The sequence below is a fragment of the Giraffa tippelskirchi genome, chromosome 5 (genome assembly GCF_054371585.1).
Source record: "Giraffa tippelskirchi isolate mGirTip1 chromosome 5, T2T-mGirTip1v1.2.pri, whole genome shotgun sequence".
Classification (NCBI taxonomy): Eukaryota; Metazoa; Chordata; class Mammalia; order Artiodactyla; family Giraffidae; genus Giraffa; species Giraffa tippelskirchi.
Genome location: NC_137279.1, coordinates 39,346,229 through 39,368,512, shown reverse-complemented (window position 1 = coordinate 39,368,512; position 22,284 = coordinate 39,346,229). Strand labels below are relative to the sequence as shown.

Below are 22,284 nucleotides of genomic sequence, written 5' to 3'. Positions count from 1 at the left end.
GAATTGGCTCACATGATTAACAAGGCTGGCAAGTCTAAAATCTACAGGGTGGATTGGCAGGCTGGAGACCCTGAAGAGTCAGTGATCCAATTCGAGTCTGAAGGCAGTCTGTTGTAGAAGCAGCAAAAGCCAGTGTTGCAGATGAAGTCTACAGAGAGTCTGCTGGAGAATTCTGTGCTGAGGGAGGCCAGTCTTTTTGTCCTATTCAAGCCTTCAACTGATTATATAAGGCCCACCCGTATCACAGAGGACAATCTGCTTTACTGAAAGTCCACCAATTTAGATGTTAATCTCATCCAAAAACATTCTCACAGAAACATTCAGAATGTATGTATCAAATATCTGGGTATTCTAGTCCATGGTCCAGCCAAGTTGTCAAACAAAATTAATCATCACAGATTGTTTTTATGTTTACCTTCATGTTATCTGTTCCTGTGTTTTGGTGGTTTTTCTCTTTGGAAATATTCTAGTTCTTGTTCTGCTATTCCAAACATATGTAGTTACTTTTTAATCAAAAAGGAAATTTGTATCAGTTGATTGTAATTTCAGTTCTTTTAGTAAAAGAGTTTTATTATGACAAAGTTAAATTTTAAACAGTTAATATTGTTAGTTAGTTAATCCTAATAGTTAATATTGAAAAATAACTTTGTCCCTTTTGAAATTACTAATATTATCTAAAACCAGAAATGATGGTGAGGGGAGTGTTTATTTTTGAAGAAACCTTTTAAATTGTTCTGTTTAGACTGTTTATTGTTTGGATGAAAGGTTGCTATTCATGGCAAGCAAACTCAGTATATAAAGATTGGAATTTTCCAAAACTAAATATTACCAATTGTAGAAAGAATTCTTAGTAATACTGTTTAGTAATATTTGATATATTTAAAATATCTGATGTATTTGTACATGTAATATATTTTATATATCTGTATTTTTCATATTTATAAACTTATCTGTTATATAAAGTAATACAGGCCTTTAGATTAAAAACTAGATTGGAATTATTATAACTTCTAGGAGGACCTCAACACAGAGCTTGTAAATTTTTAGGTGTCTCTAAGAATCCTCATGGGCTTCCCTGGTAGCTCAGATAGTAAAGAATCTACCTGCAATTCAAGAGACCCAGGTTAGATTCCTGGGTTGGGAAGATCCACTGGAAAAGGGAGAGGCTACCCATCCCAGTATTCTTGGGCTTCCCTGTGGCTCAGCTGGTAAAGAACCTGCCTGCAATGCGGGAGACCTAGGTTTGATCCCTGGGTTGGGAAGATCCCCTGGACAAGGGAATGGCTACCCACTCCAGTATTCTGGCCTGGAGAGTTCATGGACTTTATAGTCCATGGCGTCACAAAGAGTCAGACATGACTGAGCGACTTTCACTTTCACTTTCACCAACTCCAGTATTCTTGGGCTTCCCTGGTGGCTCAGCTGATAAAGAATCCTGATGCCTGCAATGCAGGAGACCTGGGTTCGATCCCTGGGTTGGGAAGATCCCCTGGAGAAGGAAAAGGCTACCCACTCCAGTATTCTGGCCTAGAGAATTCCATGGACTATACAGTCCATGGGGTCACAAAAGTGACCCCATGAGTCGGACAGGACTGAGCGACTTTCACTTTCAGACATATGGGGCACCACACGAAAATATACTGTTAGGCAGCTGTTGGGCTAAATGAGAGTTAAAAAAAAAAAAGAGATATATAGCTACATCAGAATTAAGATAGGTTTGTTGTTGTTGTTAATCAAATAATTATCTTGAAAATCCTAAAGGTTTTTTCAATATCTTTTTAATTTCACATTAATCTTACATAAATTTATAATGTTTATCATGATGTTATATAAGATGAAGAGATACAAAGCTATAGAGAGAATAAAAAAGTAACAGTAGGTAAAGGAGAAGAGACAAGGAAGAAAAATAATAGAATCAGAAACAGTTGGGTCCTGCCTGCAAATATAGTGGTTATCCCCTATACACCCTAGATCAGGTGAGGCTAGTGTTTTCTCCTGTATTAGGGCTATTTCTGACAGATTGGAGGTGCAAATAGATGCCCCTTTGCTTCCCAGTGTTCTGACTACAAATACCGCTCACATCTGTAGACATCTTCAGACTGTTAAAATCTTTATATGAATTGAAATACAATTCTCAATGCAGATAGCTGTTTACCCTTCCCGGGCAAATAAGAGGCTGAACTCATTTGTAGGAATCTAAGAGGTCATGCTGTGTAACAATACCCCAGTTATCTGGAGCTCAGTCGCTCAGGTTCCTTCAGAAACAGAAATCTAATCCCTCAGGAAATGGCCTGGGTTGGTTAGTTTTTTCCGTCATTTATTCCACAATATTTACGAAGCTCTTGTTATATGTAGGGCTCTGTGCTAAGTACTAGGGAAAAGTAATGAGCATGTTCTCTCAGCCTGTCTTTGAAATCTTACCCAACTCTGAAGGTCCATCTTGAATGTTGCCATCAGTAAAGACTCCCCAGAAGCCCACCGTGCTTGAGCTCGCCTTTGACTCACTAATTCGTCTGACACTGTGTTGCCCTGCTGCAAGCAAGGTGTGTGGTTTTAGGCTTCATTTATGTCTCTCACTGTCCACATTAGACACTACGTAAACATTTGTATTGACTTTATAGTGAAATACCTGTCCCAAAATACCAAACCACAGCCTCGACTATCCTCAAAGGCTTCCTAGAACATGTTTCTCCCACAGTCTTTTTTTATAAGTTTGGTTGCCTGCCTTTCTGGCCTCTGCAAATTAGAAGTAAATGGGAGTAGGGAAAGGTTTTTACTGAACCAGTCTCCATAGCGTGGAGCTGGAAGATTCAAAGCAGCATTACTATGGCAACATATCTTCATAATAATGACCTGCTTCACTAAGAAAAGTTAAATGATATTTTTTACCCTTTGTTTGAGAAGGAAATGGCAGCCCGCTCCAGTATTCTTGCCTGGAGAATCCCATGGACAGAGGAGCCTGGTGGGCTAGAGTCCATAGGGTTGCAAAGAGTCAGACACGACTGAGCAGCTAACACACACACACTCTTTGTTTACAGTAGTGGAGAACTGTATAACAATAATAAGATGCTGCTTATGTGAAAAAATCAATTGTGTAAATCTAGAGGTTATCTCCCCAAGTTCTCCACTGGTGAGAAGAGACACAGCAAAGCCCCCCTTGAGCTCTGTAGTATGTTTATGTGCATATTCCTGCCAGGACACTTTGTATTTCTGTTATTTCACTTTGAAAGAGTGCAGTCCTGTGCATGTGTGCTAAGTCGCTTCACTCATGTCCAGCTCTTTGAGGCTCTGTGGATTGTAGCCAATCAGGCTCCTCTGTCATGGAGATTCTCCAGGCAAGAATACTGGAGTGGGTTGCTATGCCCTCCTCCAGGGGATCTTTCTGACCCAGGGATTGAACCCACATCTCTTATGTCTCCTGCATTGGCAGGTGAGTTCTTTACCACTAGCGCCACCTGGGAAGCCCCCAAAGAGTGCGGTCACCAGCCTTATTTAGATGGCTTCAAGATCCTCAAAGAAGCCTATGACATAAGTAAGAGCTTTAAGGAAAGGAAGGAGACAAAGACAAAACATGAAAAATAGACATCCTGGTCAAGCCCAGAGTTTTTCTGTAGTGGATTCTTTGAGGTATGGCAGGAATTATTTCTGATCTGGCTCCTTCATTCTTTGACTTATTGAAGTTTCAGGTCTTTGTGTGTTAGCTCAGTCGTATCCGACTCTTTGTGACCCCATGAACTATAGCCCACCAGGTTTCTCTGTGGAATTCTCCAGGAAAGAATACTGGAGTGCATTGCCATTCCCTTCTCCATTCAAGTCTTTAGGAGAAAGCTTTTAAATTAAAATTTTGTAAAGCAGCCTGTTTCTTGAATACTGTGTAAATAATATTAATTTTTACAAGCAATTCTAAGTTGTTATTTTTGATCATTTACATTGTATTAGATTTCTCAAAAGCTATTTAGAAAAAAAATTACAATAGGAAGGCCTGTCCATTGTTATTTTTCAAAGGAAAACTGGTTTTCACAATATTATTCGCATTTTGTAAACAGCATCAATGAACCTGCACATAAAAGGTTAAATGTTTGCAGACCATTCTTTTTTTGCCTCAAAGATCAGAGACAAATTACTATTTTTATTTTACATTCCCTTGATGAGGATAATGACAAACAGCTGTCACTTCAGTGCTTAGACTGCAAAGAATCCTATCGCAATCCTGTAATTTAAACAAAGAAAAAATACAGTCATACACAGTATTCATACAGAAAAAAGAACGATAGAGAATTTGCTTAAGGGAGCATTTGCTCACTGCAGTTACTCAGTTAAAAGAAAAAATTCTACATATGTACATTTTCCCCATTCATCTTAGACATATTAGAAGGGACAATTACTCCTTTCTTTCTAAAATCATAACTTGAATTCTTTGACTCCCCATCATGCCCATGGTCTTATCAGAGTAGTTAAGATTTGCATGTAACTACACATCTACTAGGATTTCCAAAACCTAAAGAGAATTTCTAATTATTTTACTGGTTATTCTGAAATATTTCTTCTTTTTTTTACTGTTGAGAATTGAACTGTTCAGTGTTCTTTATTCACTCCAATTTTTTGCTTATTACTTGCATCTGGTTTCAAAAAGTGAAAGTCAATGTCTTTTGCATATTTTGATATGCAAAAATTAAAGCAAGGCTAAAAGTTCAGTATAGGGTAAAGTGGGAAAATGTAGTGTTTCTATATGAAAATAGAAATGGTGGTATAATTTTCCTGGTGTTTCATTTTCCTAGAGGTTCTTTTAATAAATACTGTTTACTCTGGTTTTCTCTTTTGGCTCAATCATATTTTTTATTTTTACAAATATAAGTATTTAAATGTCATCATTTCCTAGAAACTCTTTTTACATTTATTATTTTATCTGTGAAACTTATTTGACAAATTATGGGTTTTTCCCCTTTTCATAATAGTTCGTGTTTTTTTTATACCTAGGAAAAAACAGAAATTGGCTTCACGTTGTATCCAGGGGTCAAACCCAGATCTCCCACATTGCAGGCAGATTCTTTACCGACTGAGCCACCAGGAAAGCCCAAGAATACTGGAGTGGGTAGCCTATCCCTTCTCCAGGGAATCGTCCTGACCCAGGAATCGAACCAGGGTCTCCTGCATTGCAGGCAGATTCTTTATTAACTGAGCTACTATCATAGCCCCTCACATTATATTCACCTTATATTTATTGAACATTTCAGCTCTCAGAGCCTCAGCATGCTCTTAGGTTGACAATAACAGTGGTACCCAACTCCTAAGGTTGTGGTGTGAATCTTCTATGTAAAATGTTCAGCACAGTACCTAGAACACAGTAAGTGCTCAAAAATGTTCCTGGCAGAGAAAGTATGTTGATGCTAAAATGCCATCATCCCCTTTTGTTAAATATGACAGCAAAATCCCAAAATGTTTCAGGTCAGAGAGACGAACTAAAATGCATTTTATCTGTTATGGAGATACATATTGCTTTCTGTAAAAGATGTTTTCCTCACAAAGCTGTAGGTCATGTATTTTCACTTGATATATATACATAATTTCATTGTCATTTTATCATCCTCACTATAATCAGGGCTTCCCTGGTGACTCAGATGGTAAAGAATCTGCCTGCAATGCAGGAGACCTGGGTTTGATCCCTGGGTCAGGAAGATCCCCTGGAGAAGGGAATGAGAACCTTCTCCAGTATTCTTGCCTAGAGAATCCCATAAGCGGAGGAGCCTGGTGGGCTAGAGTCCATTGGGTCGCAAAGAGTCTGAGGCAACTCAGCAACTAATACTTTCACTTTCACTATGATTAAGTAGTAGTGGATCCTAATTCATCAATTTGGGGTTTCTCTCATCTCCAATTTTGTAACAAATAGGCACTCTTAGAGATCTTGAAATGTACTGAGGCAGCTTCCTTGATTTAGGCAAAGCCTTTTTAGTGTCAACTCCTCCTCCTTCCTCTCTTTGTCTGGTGCATCAAGCTTTGTGCTAGCTACTGAGAAGGGAGAAATAAACAAGACCCTGGAGTCTAACAGTGGGAGAAGCATAACTAGGCTGGATATAGATCATAGATGGTAGTACAAGACACAGATGAAGTACTGTGCAGGGAGTGATGGTGGGTCTGAGGGCCTTTGGGAGTTTGTCTAGAAGAAGTGATGGTGAAGCTGACTTTTGAAAGATAAAAGGTCTTCACAGATGGGAGGAGGGGATTCCAGGGAAAGAGACTAGCTTGTAGAAAACACGGCGATTTAAAAATAGTAGTTTGCTATTTTTATATCATTTGGATTGAAAATGTCTTGTGCTCAAATTTTTCAACTTAAATTTTCATAATGTGTGTTGAGAACCAAGCGGCTCTCTAACTCATTCCATGAATATTCAGAAAGGAAAGAAAGAAACTAACATCACTGAGAACCCACAAGGCCCTTGGCCAGGTTGCTTCATATGCATTATCTCATTTAACTTACACAAAGTTTTCCAGAGAAAACTTGTGTATCCCCATTTTAAAGATGGGGAAGCTGAGTCTCAGTTACATTAAATAAGTGAGGTACCTGATAAAGCCTGAGTTTAAACCTAAATTTTTACTTTCAAATATGATACCCTTAAGACAACATTGCAGTTACCACTGATTCTTAGAATTTAGGCTTAGTGTGGCACGCAATCTGCAGTAAGTAGTTTTTCTGCCCTGGGAAGAAGTTTTTTTCACTGCCTTTGCTGACCTTCCCTCTATCACTTTACCACTTTATCACTTTAGCTTTTTACCTATTTATCCCAAATCCTATTGTGTTTATATTACAAATTAATAATAAAAGTAAGGAACTACCTGATTTACTTCTTTCAGTGACCAAAGACCATTTAAAAAGAAATGGTATAGGGATAGGGAAACATCTGTCATTATTGAGACTTCTAATCCCCTCTCTTGCTGCAGTAGCAGTAAGATGCCTCAGAAATGTCCTCCAGTTGTCATCATGAAGTACGCGATTCAACTCTTAAGTTTGGAAAGTAACTGTTGTGTTTTAGAGTGAGCACATATTAATATTTTTAAGGTGTTAGAAAAGCAACAGGAGCCTATATAAATGTTTAGAACTAATTTCTATCTTTGTTATTGTTGATCTTGTGGCCTACAAATATGCCTTTCACACATACGTATTGATCCAAAGTTAACACTTATTTATAGATCCATTTAAGCAATTCAGCACAGTGCTTTGCCGAGAACTGATTGGATGATTAAAAACCTGGCAGATCAAAGTAGGTAAATTTCCAAAAAAAAATTACTTCATGTCCACATTGGAAGCAATAAATTATATCCCCCTCTTTTTTTGCATCAGTAATTAAATCTTTCCAAATGCTAGAAAGCAGCCAGACCACTAACAATATTTGTATCATGTTCTGGGGCTTACATGGTTCAACCTGACTTGAAATGGAGACCATTTACTCTAAATTGATTTCAATGCCAAGCCAACAGGTCAGCCCTTAACGATGAAGATGCCCAGCCCAGCCTCTGGTGGATAAGCCAAAATTAATTAACTCAAGTTGCAGAGTATAGAAAACAGATGCTTCTCTCATGTTGCACAAATAAATGCTTTGTGTTTGGATGTATTCTGTTTTATTCAAAGAATAACAAGTTAGAAGTTAAAACTGTACATTTTTCACAGTGGAGCCAGCCTTAGTAGTGATGACAGAAGCATGAATTTATAGAACAAATTCCAGCAAGTGCATGGAAAAATGCATTATCCCCTATATCTCTTATTTTGGCTCCAGGCCAGGCATAGGAGATTTAGTTTTAAATCTGGACTGATCCAAGTGCTGATCCATTCCAGAGCAGACCTAGGAGTTCCAGAACAACACCAAGGTTATTTCTAATCTATAGAATCCCTGGAGACCCCTCCCAGAGGTTTACATCTGCATCAGATGTTTGGATTCAGTTCTTTGGCCAACTTGCAAACGGCTTAAGATTACATTGTTCTCTAGAGGTATGTTGTTAGGTGCATTGTTTATCTGATTGTCTGTCTAAACATTCATTCAGAATCCCAGTATTTTGCTTTTCCTTGATTGTGGCAGGCTAAAGGTAGAATAATAACTGCATGGTTCTGATCTCTTTTCAGAATAAATGGCTGTTTGATAAGATAAAGATGGTACCATCTGGTAGTACAACTTCAAATTCAGTAAACAGAAGTCAATCATATGATAATGTCTGGCATTTTTTCTTCTTCTGAATCAATGTGAAATAATCCATGTTTTTCTTTCCTTTCTGTTAGACTGAAAACGATGAGAATGGCCAAGCAGAAAACTTTTCTATGGACCCACAGTTGGAGAGACAAGTGGAGACCATTCGCAACCTTGTAGACTCCTATATGTCTATTATCAACAAATGTATCCGAGACCTAATTCCAAAAACAATAATGCACCTTATGATCAATAATGTAAGTGTTTATCAGCTGTCTCATTTTTAACTTCTAATCCCATACTAGCATGGAAATTGCTCACACTCTCTTCAGCGTCTTTGTGATATTTTCTGGATGGTCTAAACACCTATTACCCAGGCTTATCATTTTCCATTACAAGTAGTAATTGACTGAGTGGAAGGGAACTTAGGAAAGAAAACATAAAACTTCTAGCTACAGTAAAGTGGTATTTCCTATTGGCTGTTTCCTCTAGAAGGGTGTGAATTTGCTCACGATAAAGCAGAGCAAAAATACTATAGTCAAGGAAAAAAATAAGTTGCAAAGCCAGGAAAAAAACCAGATACCCTGGCTCCTAGACTTTGAAATTAAAGGCAAAAGATATGTATTCTTTTCTACATATTCATACAGAATATGGTAATGCAGTTATTCTCACCTTCTAAAAATTATAGAATACTATTTTAACCTAGGAAAGGTTTTGCCCTATCTCCATGGATACAAAATCAGTTTCTTTTTCTTTTCTAAGGTAAGATGATAGAACCAAGGATCTCAAAGTAATTGATCTATATTTCATAGAATCTTTCCCTTTTCATGGTTATTTTTACAGCAGTCAGGAAATGATACTTAAATTACATGGTCTGGTTTGGTTCTTTTGGTAGCTACTTTGCTAAACTATAAATAATATCGCAATTTTTTGGAGAACTTATCTTTTAGATAAGATAGGCTATAATGGGGTGTTTTACAGCAGGCTTTTCTGATTCTTGAAAAGTGAAACACCAATTTTATTCCTTGTTATCTTCTAAGGACACATTTTTATTTAAATCAATAATATATTATTAGCATTTGCTTGTAACAAATAAAAATTAGATGGTAAAGTAGAAAAGAGCCCCACCCTAGAATTCAAGAGAAACCTGGATTCTATACTTGGTTCTGCTACAAACTCTGTTGTTATTGTTGTTCAGTCACTCAGTCATGTCCTACTGTTTGTGACCCCATGGACTACAGCACACCAGGCTTCCCTGTCCTTCACTGTCTCCCTGAGTTTGCTTACTCATGTCTATTGAATCGATGATACCATCCAACTGTCTCAACCTCTGTTGCCCCCTTCTCTTTCTGCCCTCAATCTTTCCCATCATCAGAGTCTTTTTCAATGACTCGGCTGTTCATATCAGGTGGCCAAAGTATTGGAGCTTCAGCTTCAGCATCAGTCCTTCCAATGAATATTCAGAGTTAATATCCTTTAGGATTGACTGGTTTGATCTCCTTGCTATCCAAGGAACCCTCAAGAGTCTTTTCCAGCTCCACAGTTCGAAAGCATCAATTCTTCAGCACTCACCCGTCTTTATGGTCCAACTCTCACATCAGTACGTGACTACTGGAAAAACCATAGCTTTGACTATATGGACCTTTGTCAGAAAGTGATATCTCTGCTTTTTAATACACTGTCTAGGTTTAACCTAAGACAATCCTTCGTGTCTATCTATTTCCTCCATATAAAAAATATGAATCATAAAAAGGTATCTGGCTTAGGTATTTGTTCCCTAAGATATATATATGGAAATATCAATATAATGAAAAGTATAGTTGTAAGAAACTAATATGGCTGCCTACTAAAGAACTGAAATAACCATTATCCATATATTAAGATTCCTTTCAAAATTCTAAGTTTGACAGTTTGTCGTTCATGATGTATGAGCTCCTTGACTTGAAGACCCCAGTCACATAAGCAATCTTGTTTTTAACTCATTTTATTTTCATACACATTTCATTTATTCAAACAAGGTGAGTAAAATGCTTTGAAGTAGCAGCAGCAGGTAAGCAATGTATTGGGAATATATTGGAAACTATAAATTATATACTTAAGCTTAGTCAATGACCTGCTGTTCGACCTGAAGCAAATCATTTGGCCCCTCTAGGCTGAAGTAAGTCACTTCTAAAACTACACTTGGAACCCTGAGCTGCCCCCCAGAATTGTCAGAGAACATAATAAATGTGACTCTATGCCATTTTGAAAAATATAAAGTACTAAACAAATAGTCTGTGTATTTTTCAAATTACCCTCTTAACTTCACTTAAATGAGTTCAGGTTGTTTTGCTGTGGAATCAAGGCACTTGCTTATTTAAACATTTTCCTGATTAAGAATCATTTATCTTTTCACTGTTTTACCGAGAGTCATTAGTGCTGCCATCAGTTCAAACGCTGCTCTGCTCTGCACTATATTAAATCATGAGCACAGGAAATAGCACTTCCTGTCTATAGCTGTGAGGAGTGGCTTGACATAAATTAGTCAAAAGGGGAAAAAAAAAACTGATTGCAGATCTATCCTACTTTCACCTTCTCAAGAAACACACACACACAAAGAAACATGAGGATAATTGCCCTCACCCCTCACCACTCACTTGCTTTATGAAATGGCAAAACCCCTACCTAAGGGTATTATCCATGGAAGTGAAGTTCTGCTAATTGTCCTCAGGGAGACCTCACATAAGAGTCACGAGAAAGAAGACTTCAATTAAGACTTGATCTCCAAGGTCAAACCTTGAAGTAGAGATTGATAGGAATGTGGAGAAAGTAAAAACATTATGTAATGCTGGATTCTTATGACATTATGGCTATCTTTGTTTGAATATAATTTTTCATATCTACCAGAAAATAGTTTTGTACATCTAGGATGATTGCTTTCCTTTGGATATTATTTTATCCACATTTTTACCGTATATGTAAAAGTATATAGAGCTTCCCTGGTGGCTCAGCAGTAAAGAATCTGCATGCCAATGCAGGAAATGCAGGTTCAATCCCTGGTCTGGGAAGATCCCCCGGAGAAGGAAATGGCAACCCACTCCAATATTCTTGCCTGAGAGCCCAGTGGAGCCTGGTGTGCTACAGTCCATGGGGTTGCAAAGAGTTGGACATGACTTAGTGACTCAACAACAAAAACAAAAGTATATAGTTTTATATATGTGTGTGTGTATAATATAAATTTATATGTATAATTATGTATATGTAAAAATACAAATCCCTTTTTAAAAAAAAATATATTCTCATGACATCTTATGGTGCAGAACATCTGATCCCTTTTTGTTCATTCTAAAAACACCCTTTTGAGTGCAAGGAACAGAAACACACTGAACACCCAGCACTGTGTCATACATATGTGTTGATTTTTTTATTTTAACTTAAAGTGAAGAGATCTTCAAGTGAGAGAATTAATCATAGAATCATAACAAGAAAAACAAATACTTTGACTCCTCATTCTGAATTCCATCTACTTAACCCTGCTGTTTCTATAAATGGTTGCGGGTGAAAAAGCTAGTTGTTCCTGCAGAGCCCATAAATGCCTAAAACCAGGTCCTCTATTTGTTAACCATCACTATTGAAAGCCAGGCTGTGGCCTTTCCTCTATGAAATGGGAATGGCTACTCTGCCTTCTGAAAACGAATATGTTTCAGCCAACTTTCATAAAGTTCAGAATTTGGTGGGCAGTTTCCTTTGAAAGTTTACATTAAGTGTTCTGCCACTCAAGTCTCCATATGGAATTGTTTAAGAAGTTTAAAGCCAGCAATAAATGCCTCGCCTCAGACATACTGTAAGCCTTTGTCTATTGAAATGCAGCAGCTGTTTCATTGCTTAAACATACCAGGTAACAGCGGCACAAAGAAATAGCAAGTTTATGACAGGCGGTTTTTCCGGACAGGCTACGGGCAAAGCGACAGAGTTTTGTTTGAGATTTTAAAGAAAACACACATATAACACCGCATAGCAAGCACATCTTGATGGCCTCTTCTTCTAGCTCACACTACCAGAAGTTCTCGATCAGAGAATCAAGAAAGTGAATCCAGCTTTATTTGAAAAGTGTTAGTGGCAAAGTGGCACATAAGTCTGTGTTTGAACCCATAAGACAGCCACCTGTTGGGTACTCATGATTTTGGCCAGTTTCAAATGAAGAAGTTGAGGCCCCAAGAGGCTAAGTGACTTGCCCAAGATCACACACCTGGCAGTGGCAGGATCATGACTAAAATCTACCTCCACGTCTTCTCGGTCTGATATCATGGTCTGATATTCTCTCCAGTCCACCACCAGAGAGTGCATATGGCAGGGTTCAGACCATTCTAAGTCAGTCTTCTCAAACTAGGGGGGTGGGCTCTGATCCCCATAGCATATACATAGGCTGTCTTCCCAGAGGGTTCATTTTACTTGAAAATTTGATTAGGGTTTGTTTGAATACGAGAGACAATGTTTTGAATCTTAACTAGTAAGTAATTTAAAACATTGTTCCTCATATTCAAACAAACCCAGCTAATATGAAATAGAATGTAAAGTTTTATGAAACATTTTAAGAACCAAATATGAAACCTAGAGGCATTTCACACTTGGAGCCTGTCCCCTTGGACCCCTGGAGGTCCACATTCACTCTCCTTGGCCATTGGCCCTTTGGTGGAAAATTAGTAACATGTGTCCTAGTTTCACAACTTACTGTAACTTTAATGTGTATGAAGTAGAGTGTTATTTTAAACGTTCATTATTTGAAGGGAAAGTACATCTTAAATACCAGAGCACTGATTTGTTTCCACCAGTCAAGAATTCTGTATCCCGCTCAAGAAACAGATCCCAAATAAGACCCAGAAGCCCCACAAGCCCCACTTTTGCTCCCCTCCACCCCTCTACCCCCACCATCACTCACCACCAAGGGTAACTCTCCTGCTTTCTTACATCATAGATTAGTTCTGCCTATACTTGAACTTTGGAATCATACAGTAGGTACTTTTTTCTGCCCATCTTCTTTGCTCAACCTTTGTGAGTCAAAGGATATTCTTTTTCAAAGAAGGAAAACTTGGTTGGTCTTTACCAAAATGAAATCCCTAGGAAACAGAAAGCAGTCTTAAGTGAGAGAATTGTGAGATCCCGAAGAATCTATAAATTCTAACCAAGCCCCTCTCTAAAACTGAACACAACTAAACTTCTTAATTAAGTTTTTATAAGTGTATTCATGTGAATGAAACTTATCACTGTGCCATTCTGTGGCCCCTCCTGTCTCGAAACAAAGAGGTTTTAAGGAAATGGTCTTCTAAGTAACTGAACTGTATGAAAACTCCATAAATATCTCTTCTATTTGTGAAGGCTTTAAATGGTGTTAGTAATAAAGACAAAGAAGAAAGTTAAAGATTCAAAAATACTGCAGGCTGCTAGAGAAGGGTTAAAGTCAAAAAGAGAGGAAAACATGTGGAACGTTTTTAATGACCTCACATTCCTTTACACTGAGCAGAACGACATGGCGCAGTAATGCCTGTTTATCTAGCCTGTGGAGTTTGAAATGGAATGAGGCTTTGTGTGTGAGAATTTTTTGGTGAACCTCACAAAGATGGATAGGTTATAAGGTGTTATAATTCAAGACGTAAAGATTCTTTCAAATCTCACATCCAGGTATAATTAGTTTAGGTCATGTTCTGTGAGGTATTTTCTCAATGCTATCATCTAAAAGGGATCCACTTGGCCTCCAATTGTGCAGAATCCTTGATTTAAATATTTGTACCATTGACATATAAACTGCTCAGAAAGTCCCTGAAGTGTCTGGAAACTCCCCAAAGTCCCCCCTACCTTTGTTCCAGTTGTAGCATTACAGCAGGAGGAGAAGAGTTTTAAATTTTCTTACGTGCAAAATAAATGTTAACTTTGCTCTACATGAACTATGTCACTTGATGCTGGCACTATTGCCCTAGCTGCCTACCTCTACATACTTAATCCCAATTTAGACCTTACACTATAAAAAGAATAGCTTTTGTTGATGGAGCACTGCCTAAATGCTAGGCATCAACCCTACCAGGCTCCTCTGTCCATGGAATTCTCCAGGCAAGAATACTTGAGTGGGTAGCCATTCCCTTCTCCAGGGGATCTTCCCGACCAAGGGATTGAACCCAGGTATCCCTCATTGTAGGTGGATTCTTTACCATCTGGGCCACCAGGGAAGCCCTGGCATCATGCTAGGCAATATATATTCACTGTTTCACTGAATCCTTGCACCAACTTTTTTTTTTTTTCTTATACCAACTCTTGAGGCAGCTCCTACCCTTAACCTCATTTTGCAGATCAGGAATCTGAAACTCAAAAAGGTTAAGTTTTTTGTCCAAGAACAGTAAATATTAGAGCTAGGACTCAAATTCATTTTTGGACTGTGACACGTGGCTTGTGGGATCTTAGTTCCCCAACCAGTGATCGAACCTGTACCCCTACATTGGAAGCATGGAGTCTTAACCACTGGACCAGCAGGGAAGTCCTGTACGACTCAGATTCTGAGCTGTCTCATTCCAAAGAATATGCCCTTAACCACTGTGCTATATAGCCACTTTCTCTTATACTAAAATCATTCATATTATTTCAGGACATTGCCAAATCTATTGGATAGTAGGCAGGTTTTAATGTGTAACATTTTGATGTGGAAGAGTTGATTCAAGGCAGATCTTTGATCAGAATGCCGAAGCAGGCTCTTATTATTTTATTTTGTGGTTTGTTTGACAGTTGCTTCTTAATTCAGATCTGCTTTAAATCTATTCTTGGAAGGACCTTCTTTTAAATTGTGTTTAATAGATTCTAAGTGATACTCCAGGAAGATGTAAAGCTTCAAAAGAGCTTAACCCAACTGATGGTCAATGCCAGGAAACTTGTCTGGTTTTGAGTTTGGAGTTGCACCATCTCTCCAAGTACTTACACACCTCACAGTGGAAGATTTGTGCAAACCTGCATGACTCCTTGGGTACCTGCAAGTGTGTTTAGCAGTAAATAAATCTTCAAGGAGGAGAACAGTCCTTAAGCCAAATTTACTGTCTTTTCTCTAAACCTGACTTTCCTTGACTTCCACTCACCTGAACCTCAATGCTTGAAGGGTCTTGCCCCTCGTATCCAAACAGCACCAGGTCCAGCTGGTTTTTCCTTTATAATGTCATTTATCTGTGCCCATATTTTCTATTTCATGGCAACTTTGCTAAATTAAACCCTTATCATTCCATAAATCTGCAGTGGTCTTCTGACAGAATTCTTTATCTCTACTACCACTCTTGCAAATTCTTTTCCAATCACAGCCAGATTGACTTTCCTAAAACTCTCTTTTATTATTTCATTTATTTGTTTTAAAAGCCTTCCCTGGCTCCCCATTGCCAAGTGGATAAAGTTCAAATACTTTTCCTTGGCTTTCAAGGCCTTCACATCTGGCCCCAGGTTACCTGGCCAAATTTACCTTCTACAGCTATCACACATAAACTTCCCCTTCCACCAGACAGTTGCCTGGATACATCTTATGTATTAGATTACTTCCACATTTAAATCACTCCTGGTTTACAGAATATGTACAGAGAACAGTTTTTATTTATTTCACAGCAGGGCTGTGATTTAGCTGAATTCTCTGATTAGTAGAATTATTTACATGGTTTGATACCTTTAAAAAATAGTGAAGTTATGTGTTTTAGAGTCTTGTCATTTCTGAGTTACAAATTTAACTACAACCCAGGAATCTTGAGCATCTGACAGGTGTTCTGTTGTCTGCTTGAATTTGTAACAATTAAATATACTCGCTTTTGGCCTTTCTTAGATCCAGTGACTCTAGATAAGTGTTAACTTTCTCTTAACAGAGGCACTGAAAAATCCAAGTTGGTTTATTTTTCTAGGCTTAAGTTAAGTGGCATACTTGTGTACCATACTATAATCATGATGCTTAATGTAAATTATCTTTTCTAGTCACTCAAAGTGAGGCAAGGGGGTCATGGAAAGAGCACTAGACAAGTTCAAAGATGTGGGGTTCAACTTAATGTTGTGTGACTTTGGGCAAGTTACTTAACCTCTCTGAGCTTCACTCAGTTCCTTCACCTGTAAAATTGGGATAATAATACATGCTTCATACATATGCAGTGAGAAGACACATTGGATTTCATTGATTCTCACATTCACTTTTTTCCACTTTTAACATTTCTGACACGAAGATGCATGTGACACTCAGTGATACCTTGGCATTGTGTTCTAGTTTAGTTGACGGTGGTTTTCCTTTCTTAGTGGCACATAAAAGAGTGGCTTGTCTGAAAATCAGGGGTGTCTTAGACTTGATGAAATGCAGTTATTGATTCTCTCTCCCCCAAAGCTGTGTGACAACGCATCCTTTCCATTCTCATCCTGCCACAAAATGCCCCTCCCCAAAGACTCACATGAATTATTCAGATTTTAATTTGTTTTCTTATACGAAACTTTATGTCATACAAGCTTAACTGTGGAACCTTATGCCAGTCTTCATCACTGTTAACCTCTGGAAACCAGAAAATGTATCACTTTTTTTTGTAAATGAACTTGTATAATTATATATGATTCTATATTTAATAAATATTCACTTACTGGTACTAATTCCACTTTTGAGACAACATGGAAACCTGGGGTCTTAATAGTATTCCAGAGATTTTTGGTAAAAGGTAGGTAAAGGGCTGAAATACCAAGGAATACATAGCTTGTGTTACTACCTTAGTTTCCCTACATCATTGTTTCCTATTGAAAATACCACCACTTACCTCCTGGTACTTTCCCTTGTCTATAAACCAAGCAGCCACAGACAACATTGCAGAAATGCTTGTACAACCGATAGGCCTTGTTCTGACGATGGTGAGGTTTGGCCCTCTTTTCAACTACCTGTTTTTCTTTAGTATCAACAGCAGTAAGACAGAGAAGAAAACTGTTACTGGCATTGGGAGACTAATGAAGAAAGAAGAGTAAACACACATGATGTGTCCCCTTTCCCAGAGTGAACTTTTGTGGACTTTGTCCACAGGCTCTGACCCAGTTTATCATTTAGTCACTCATTCATTTCCATTTTTCACTTTTCTGCGGTGACTCAACAGGTTAAAGATTTCATAAATTCTGAGCTCCTAGCACAGTTATATTCTTCAGAGGACCAAAGTACCCTGATGGAGGAATCTGCGGAGCAGGCTCAGCGCCGGGATGAGATGCTTCGAATGTACCAGGCCCTTAAAGAAGCCCTCGTGGTCATCGGCGATATCAACACGGCCACGACATTCACACCTGCACCCCCACCCGTGGACGACTCCTGGATCCAGCATTCCCGCAGGTGGGAAGACGGTGCCCCCAATGCCAGAGGCCTCCCAGCTTGTCCAGAGTCGTTTTCCGAATGTGCTACCCTAAACCAATATGAACCTAAAGCAAAAAGAGGAAAAGGAATATTTAAGTTCAAGAGGGAGAGAGAGAGTCAGATAGTCTCAGTTCCTTTCAAAAACAAGCACAATATACCTGGACAATGGCATGTTATACAGCCATTAAAAAGAATAAGTACTGAAGTGAAAAGACAGTCCAGTTAATGTGAAGCTTAAAAAAAATGTAAGTTGTAGAACGTTGTGTACAAAAAAGCAATTTATACACATATATATATATATATGAGAGAGAAGATATTATAGAATATAGATAAAAAGGATACCCAGGAAAAGATACTGGTTGTCTCCACAGAGGAAGGGGTGGGGAAGGAAACTTCCTTTCACCTTTTACCCTTTTATCATATCCCTAACGTGTATCTGAGTTAGTCAGACAATACTTTTTTAAACGTAGTCAATTATAACATATTTTTTAAGGATGACTTCTGATGGAAAGGAGGATGGGCAAACTGCTGTCTCTCTCTGTCCCCAGGTCGCCCCCTCCAAGCCCCACCACCCAGAGGAGGCCGACGCTGAGCACGCCCCTCCCGCGACCCACGTCTGGCCGGGGACCCGCACCCGCCATCCCCTCCCCGGGACCCCACTCAGGGGCACCGCCAGTGCCATTCCGGCCAGGCCCTTTACCTCCTTTCCCCAACAGCAGTGACTCGTTCGGGGCGCCTCCGCAGGTTCCGTCTCGGCCCACCAGGGCCCCTCCCAGCGTCCCGAGGTGAGTGTTTTGCACGCGGCCGAAGTAGGGGGGTCGGGGTTGGGATGCTCATGGGTTCTCTTCTCATAGCGTGACAGACAAAATTGATTGGGGGAAGAAAATGGCAAAGATACTGTCGTATACATTTGCGGTGCCCCCTCCCCCTAGAGGGGAATCACAGGAAGATTGCTGAGCCCATGACTCCACTTAGAATCCAATATATGGACTACACTCTCCTTTCTCTACTGGCACAAACTAAATGAACCACAGAAACTTAGGTCCAGATGAATGACGTTTTGGCGGTTGTTTGTAGAATTTGACAAAGAACTTTGAAATGAAAGAGCCAGTGGCTGGTTTGCTGTAAGCTGTGTGCTCCCTAGGTCACCAGAGCATCACAAGCTAAGGCCTAGCCTCTTCTATTACCAGAGGAATTCTATAAAACCACTGACTTCAAGGAATATTATCCAGCTGCCCTCTGAACTTTGACCCTTAAACCCAATGTTACTAACTTTAATGTAGGCTGAATAAAAATCTGGCTGATTCACCTACAATTGTTTTTTATTTTAACATAGACATATGACTGCTGTGTGCAGGCACTGACAATAAATAAGACAGAACATTGTACATTTGAATAATACATCTTGGCATTTATAAGCAGATTTTCAGGCTTAATTGTGAAACAAAATAGCTAATAAATAACAGAAACTTGAAACATATACCACATATAGTTGAAACTATAGTCTCACCTTCATACATTTACAGTCAATATATTAATTAGAGATTTTGAAAATAGAGGGAATTAGGTGTTTTTTTTTCAACATCAGAAATTTGAAAAGGAAAGAAAATAGCCTATAGAGAAAGCTAATTTTTTAGAAGTTCAATTCAGAAGATTAAAATATTTGTATACTCCATGAAGGAAAACCTTACTATGCATGTACTGTCAAAAGAGAAGTGATTTCTGTCCACCCATGAAGTCTGAGTCACCTCACCCTCTGATTACAGTGCTTACGTTTATTTCAGTCTTCAGGGCTGTTGGGTGTAATGAAGAGAAAAAGGGGCATCTTAAACCACTAAACAAAGGGAAGTGTAGAGGAATAGAAGGGAATGTGAAATCAGAAGATTTGATTTGCCACAGGTCTTGGGCAACTCAGACTGAGTCACAAGTTCCTCGTCTATGAAATAAAGACTCCAAGGTTGTTGCCCAAATCATATGAGATGGGGTATTTGAAAGAGTCTGATCAACTGTAAATCATGGTGGTTGTTATTGCCATCACCATTTTGGTCCCCATCAGAGTGGATATATGTACTCTCAAACCAGTTTTTTTTTTCCTCTAACCTCAGTAAATTTGATTTATAATTTACTTGGAACTGAGCTAAATTCTAGTAATAATAATAAAAATGATAATATTTATTGAGCTCTCAATGTTTGCTTTGCGTGCGTGCGTGCTCAGTCGCTTTAGTCATGTCTGACTTTGGTGGCTCAGTCAGTAAAGAATATGCCTGCAATGCAGGAGACCCAGGTTCGATCCCTGGGTTGAGAAGACCCACTGGAGAAGGAAATGGCAACCCATTCCAGTATTCTTGCCTGGGAAATCCCATGGATGGAGGGGCCCAGTGGGTTACCATCCATAAGGTCACAAAAGAGTCAGACACAACTTAGTGACTAAACCACCACCACCACAATGTATGCTAGGCACTGTCCTGAGAGCTTTGCAGGTACATTTTTGTTTAATGCTCACAACAACCCCACGAGTTAGGTGATTGTCCATTTTACAGACTAGATGCAGAGGTTAAGCTGTTTGCCCAAGGTACTCAACCAGGCCCTAACAGAGCTGGGCTTCAACACCAAGCAGTCTGACTCCAGAGCCGAGTCTTCTAACCATATGTCAGGATTTCTCCACCTCAGCGCTACTGACGTTTTTGTTGTGCAGGCCATGCTGTGCATTTTAGGATGTTTAGCAGCATCCTGGCCTCTACCCACTGGATGTCAGTTGCACTCACCGAGTTGTGACTACTGAAAATGTTTCCAGACATTGTCACTGGTTTGGGGGAGTTAATCTCCCTCCCCTTGAGAACTTCTGCACTGCAGCATTCAAAAGACTGTCCCTTCCATGTAATCAAGCATAAAGGTCAGCGCTGAGCCTCACTTATAAGCAAAATTAAATTGTTGTTTTAGGAAACTTAAAATTGACTGGGAAAAGGTCTGCCATTGTGCCAAGAATGGATGGAGGCCATTGGGGGAGGGCTGTTAGAGTCCCACACAGGAGCCTTGAAGTCAGCTATTTTGTCTGTTTAGCTACAAGAAGGAACCAGAGCAACCTGGGGATGCCTGTCTTCAGGAATGAAAGTGCATGTCTTTGCCTGCTCGCTTGGCTGCTTCGCCTCTTGGTTTCAGATAAGCTGGCTTGCCAATACCCTTCAGAGATACTGCTGAATGCTAAATTGATTTGTTAAGCCAGGTGGAGTTGCCCTTGATATTTCTGAGCTCGCTCACAGAGGGTAGCCGGCAGGAATCGGCCTCCGGAGCCTGAGCTGGAGAGGGAAACCTCCAGGTTTCAGTCGTCTGCACTTGGGAATTTATAGGACAACAGTTGTGTTACTCAAAATTTTTAGAGTATTCTAAAGCTAGAGTCAGACTTAATTTGATCTGGCCTTGCAAAGAGTCTCAAATGTAAAACAGAAATGAGAGTTCTGAGTAAAAGAGGAAAGTTGGTTGTTTTCTGCTGAGCCTTCGAGTTTCAGCGCCAGTTCTGCGCATTGGGAGGGAAATCCCTGGAGGGGCAGGGGGGTGGTCACCTGAGAGAGAGCAAGAAAGACTCTGTCAGGATCCTTATGCCTATTAAAGTTTAGCTTTAGATGGAGAATTCTGACCACATAAAGTCTGTTTTTAATAAAAGCCAGAGCAGGAATCCTACCAAATGCAAGCCAGAAATGAGGTTTAAGATTTCAAAAAAAGAAAGAGAGAGGAAAGGAAAGAGAGACAGAGATAGAAAGAAAGAAAGAAAAAGTTGAGGGAATTCTTGTGGAGACTTCACCTTGTTCTATTTATTTATGTATTCTCTTTTCCCTCCATGACTTGCCTCCATTTTTGCTATTAAAATGTAAAAAATTTGAAATGCCATTATCCATCATCTTCAGAAAACCAACCCTTAGCTTTCCGAGAAGGAAATTTAATTTTTTTCCCCAGTCCTTTGCTTTCTTAAGAGCCCTTTCGCCCCTTTTATCTGAAAGCAGAAACTCATAATATGACAAGACAGCACAAGGGGTATCCCACCAGCTCCCTGTTGGGCTTTAATATTACAAAGGCTGTACAATAGTACAAAAACTGAACTTTTAGCAGCAAAAAATTCTGCCATTCACTGTGTGCCCGTGCATAGTTTTCTTCTGGATAATTCACAATTTCATTAGCAGGTTGTGATCTTCACTTTTAAGAGCATTTATTTATTATGACCCTATTCAGACATAATGAAAGTGCTTACAGTTGTACAGAAACCATGAGTATTCTGGGTGTGTTTTTTTTTAAGTGATTATTATTGTATCTTTCCATTCCAATGTAAAGGAAGAGGAAGGAGAGAGGCTGATGGAGTCATTTTTGGCCCAGGTTTTCTCAGCTGCTCAAGCTGTTCTGGTTTATGTGCATGGAGCATTTCAGTGAGGGAGCTAGAAATATTACAAACTACATGCCTGCTTTAATTAATTCCTCCTGAACTAGGGAAGCATTTCTGTCCCAAAGAGGCTTACCAACAGGAATGATTCTGCCATTAGAAAGTTGACTGTACACAAATCTGACTTGGGGAACATTTTCTGTTACTAGAATGTTTGGTGTGTCCCCCTCCTCTCTCACCTCCATCAGCTTCTCTGGAGGCACTGAAACTCAGTTGGAAAACCCCATTTAGTCATGTCCTTGTTTAGCAAGATATTCTTAAACAGACCTCAGTACCTCTTTAGGGGCCCTGTTCTCTTACTTGAAGATCCTAATGTTTGACCAAACACT

At 39.2% G+C, this 22,284-nt stretch overlaps 1 protein-coding gene and 1 long non-coding RNA gene across 16 annotated transcripts in view; one reads left to right on the top strand and one right to left on the bottom strand.

Moving 5' to 3' along the window:
* The window catches only part of DNM3 (dynamin 3), a 653,888-nt gene that overhangs the window by 606,290 nt on the left and 25,314 nt on the right, over positions 1-22,284 (top strand). For 12 of the 15 annotated variants that reach the window (XM_081489464.1, XM_081489460.1, XM_081489461.1 and 9 more), the window contains 3 exons: positions 8,267-8,431; positions 17,279-17,505; positions 18,075-18,311. In XM_081489464.1, the coding sequence (XP_081345590.1) occupies positions 8,267-8,431; positions 17,279-17,505; positions 18,075-18,311 (629 nt within the window). Of the gene's footprint in view, positions 1-8,266; positions 8,432-17,278; positions 17,506-18,074; positions 18,312-18,670; positions 18,842-22,284 lie in introns of those variants that run through there. The other 3 variants (XM_081489450.1, XM_081489449.1, XM_081489463.1) reach the window with 1 other exon arrangement.
* On the bottom strand, positions 16,599-18,307 carry LOC145505987 (uncharacterized). The gene is made up of 2 exons (XR_014053437.1): positions 18,227-18,307; positions 16,599-17,591 (listed from the first exon to the last, which is right to left on the bottom strand). It is a non-coding gene; the product is annotated as an uncharacterized LOC145505987 (long non-coding RNA).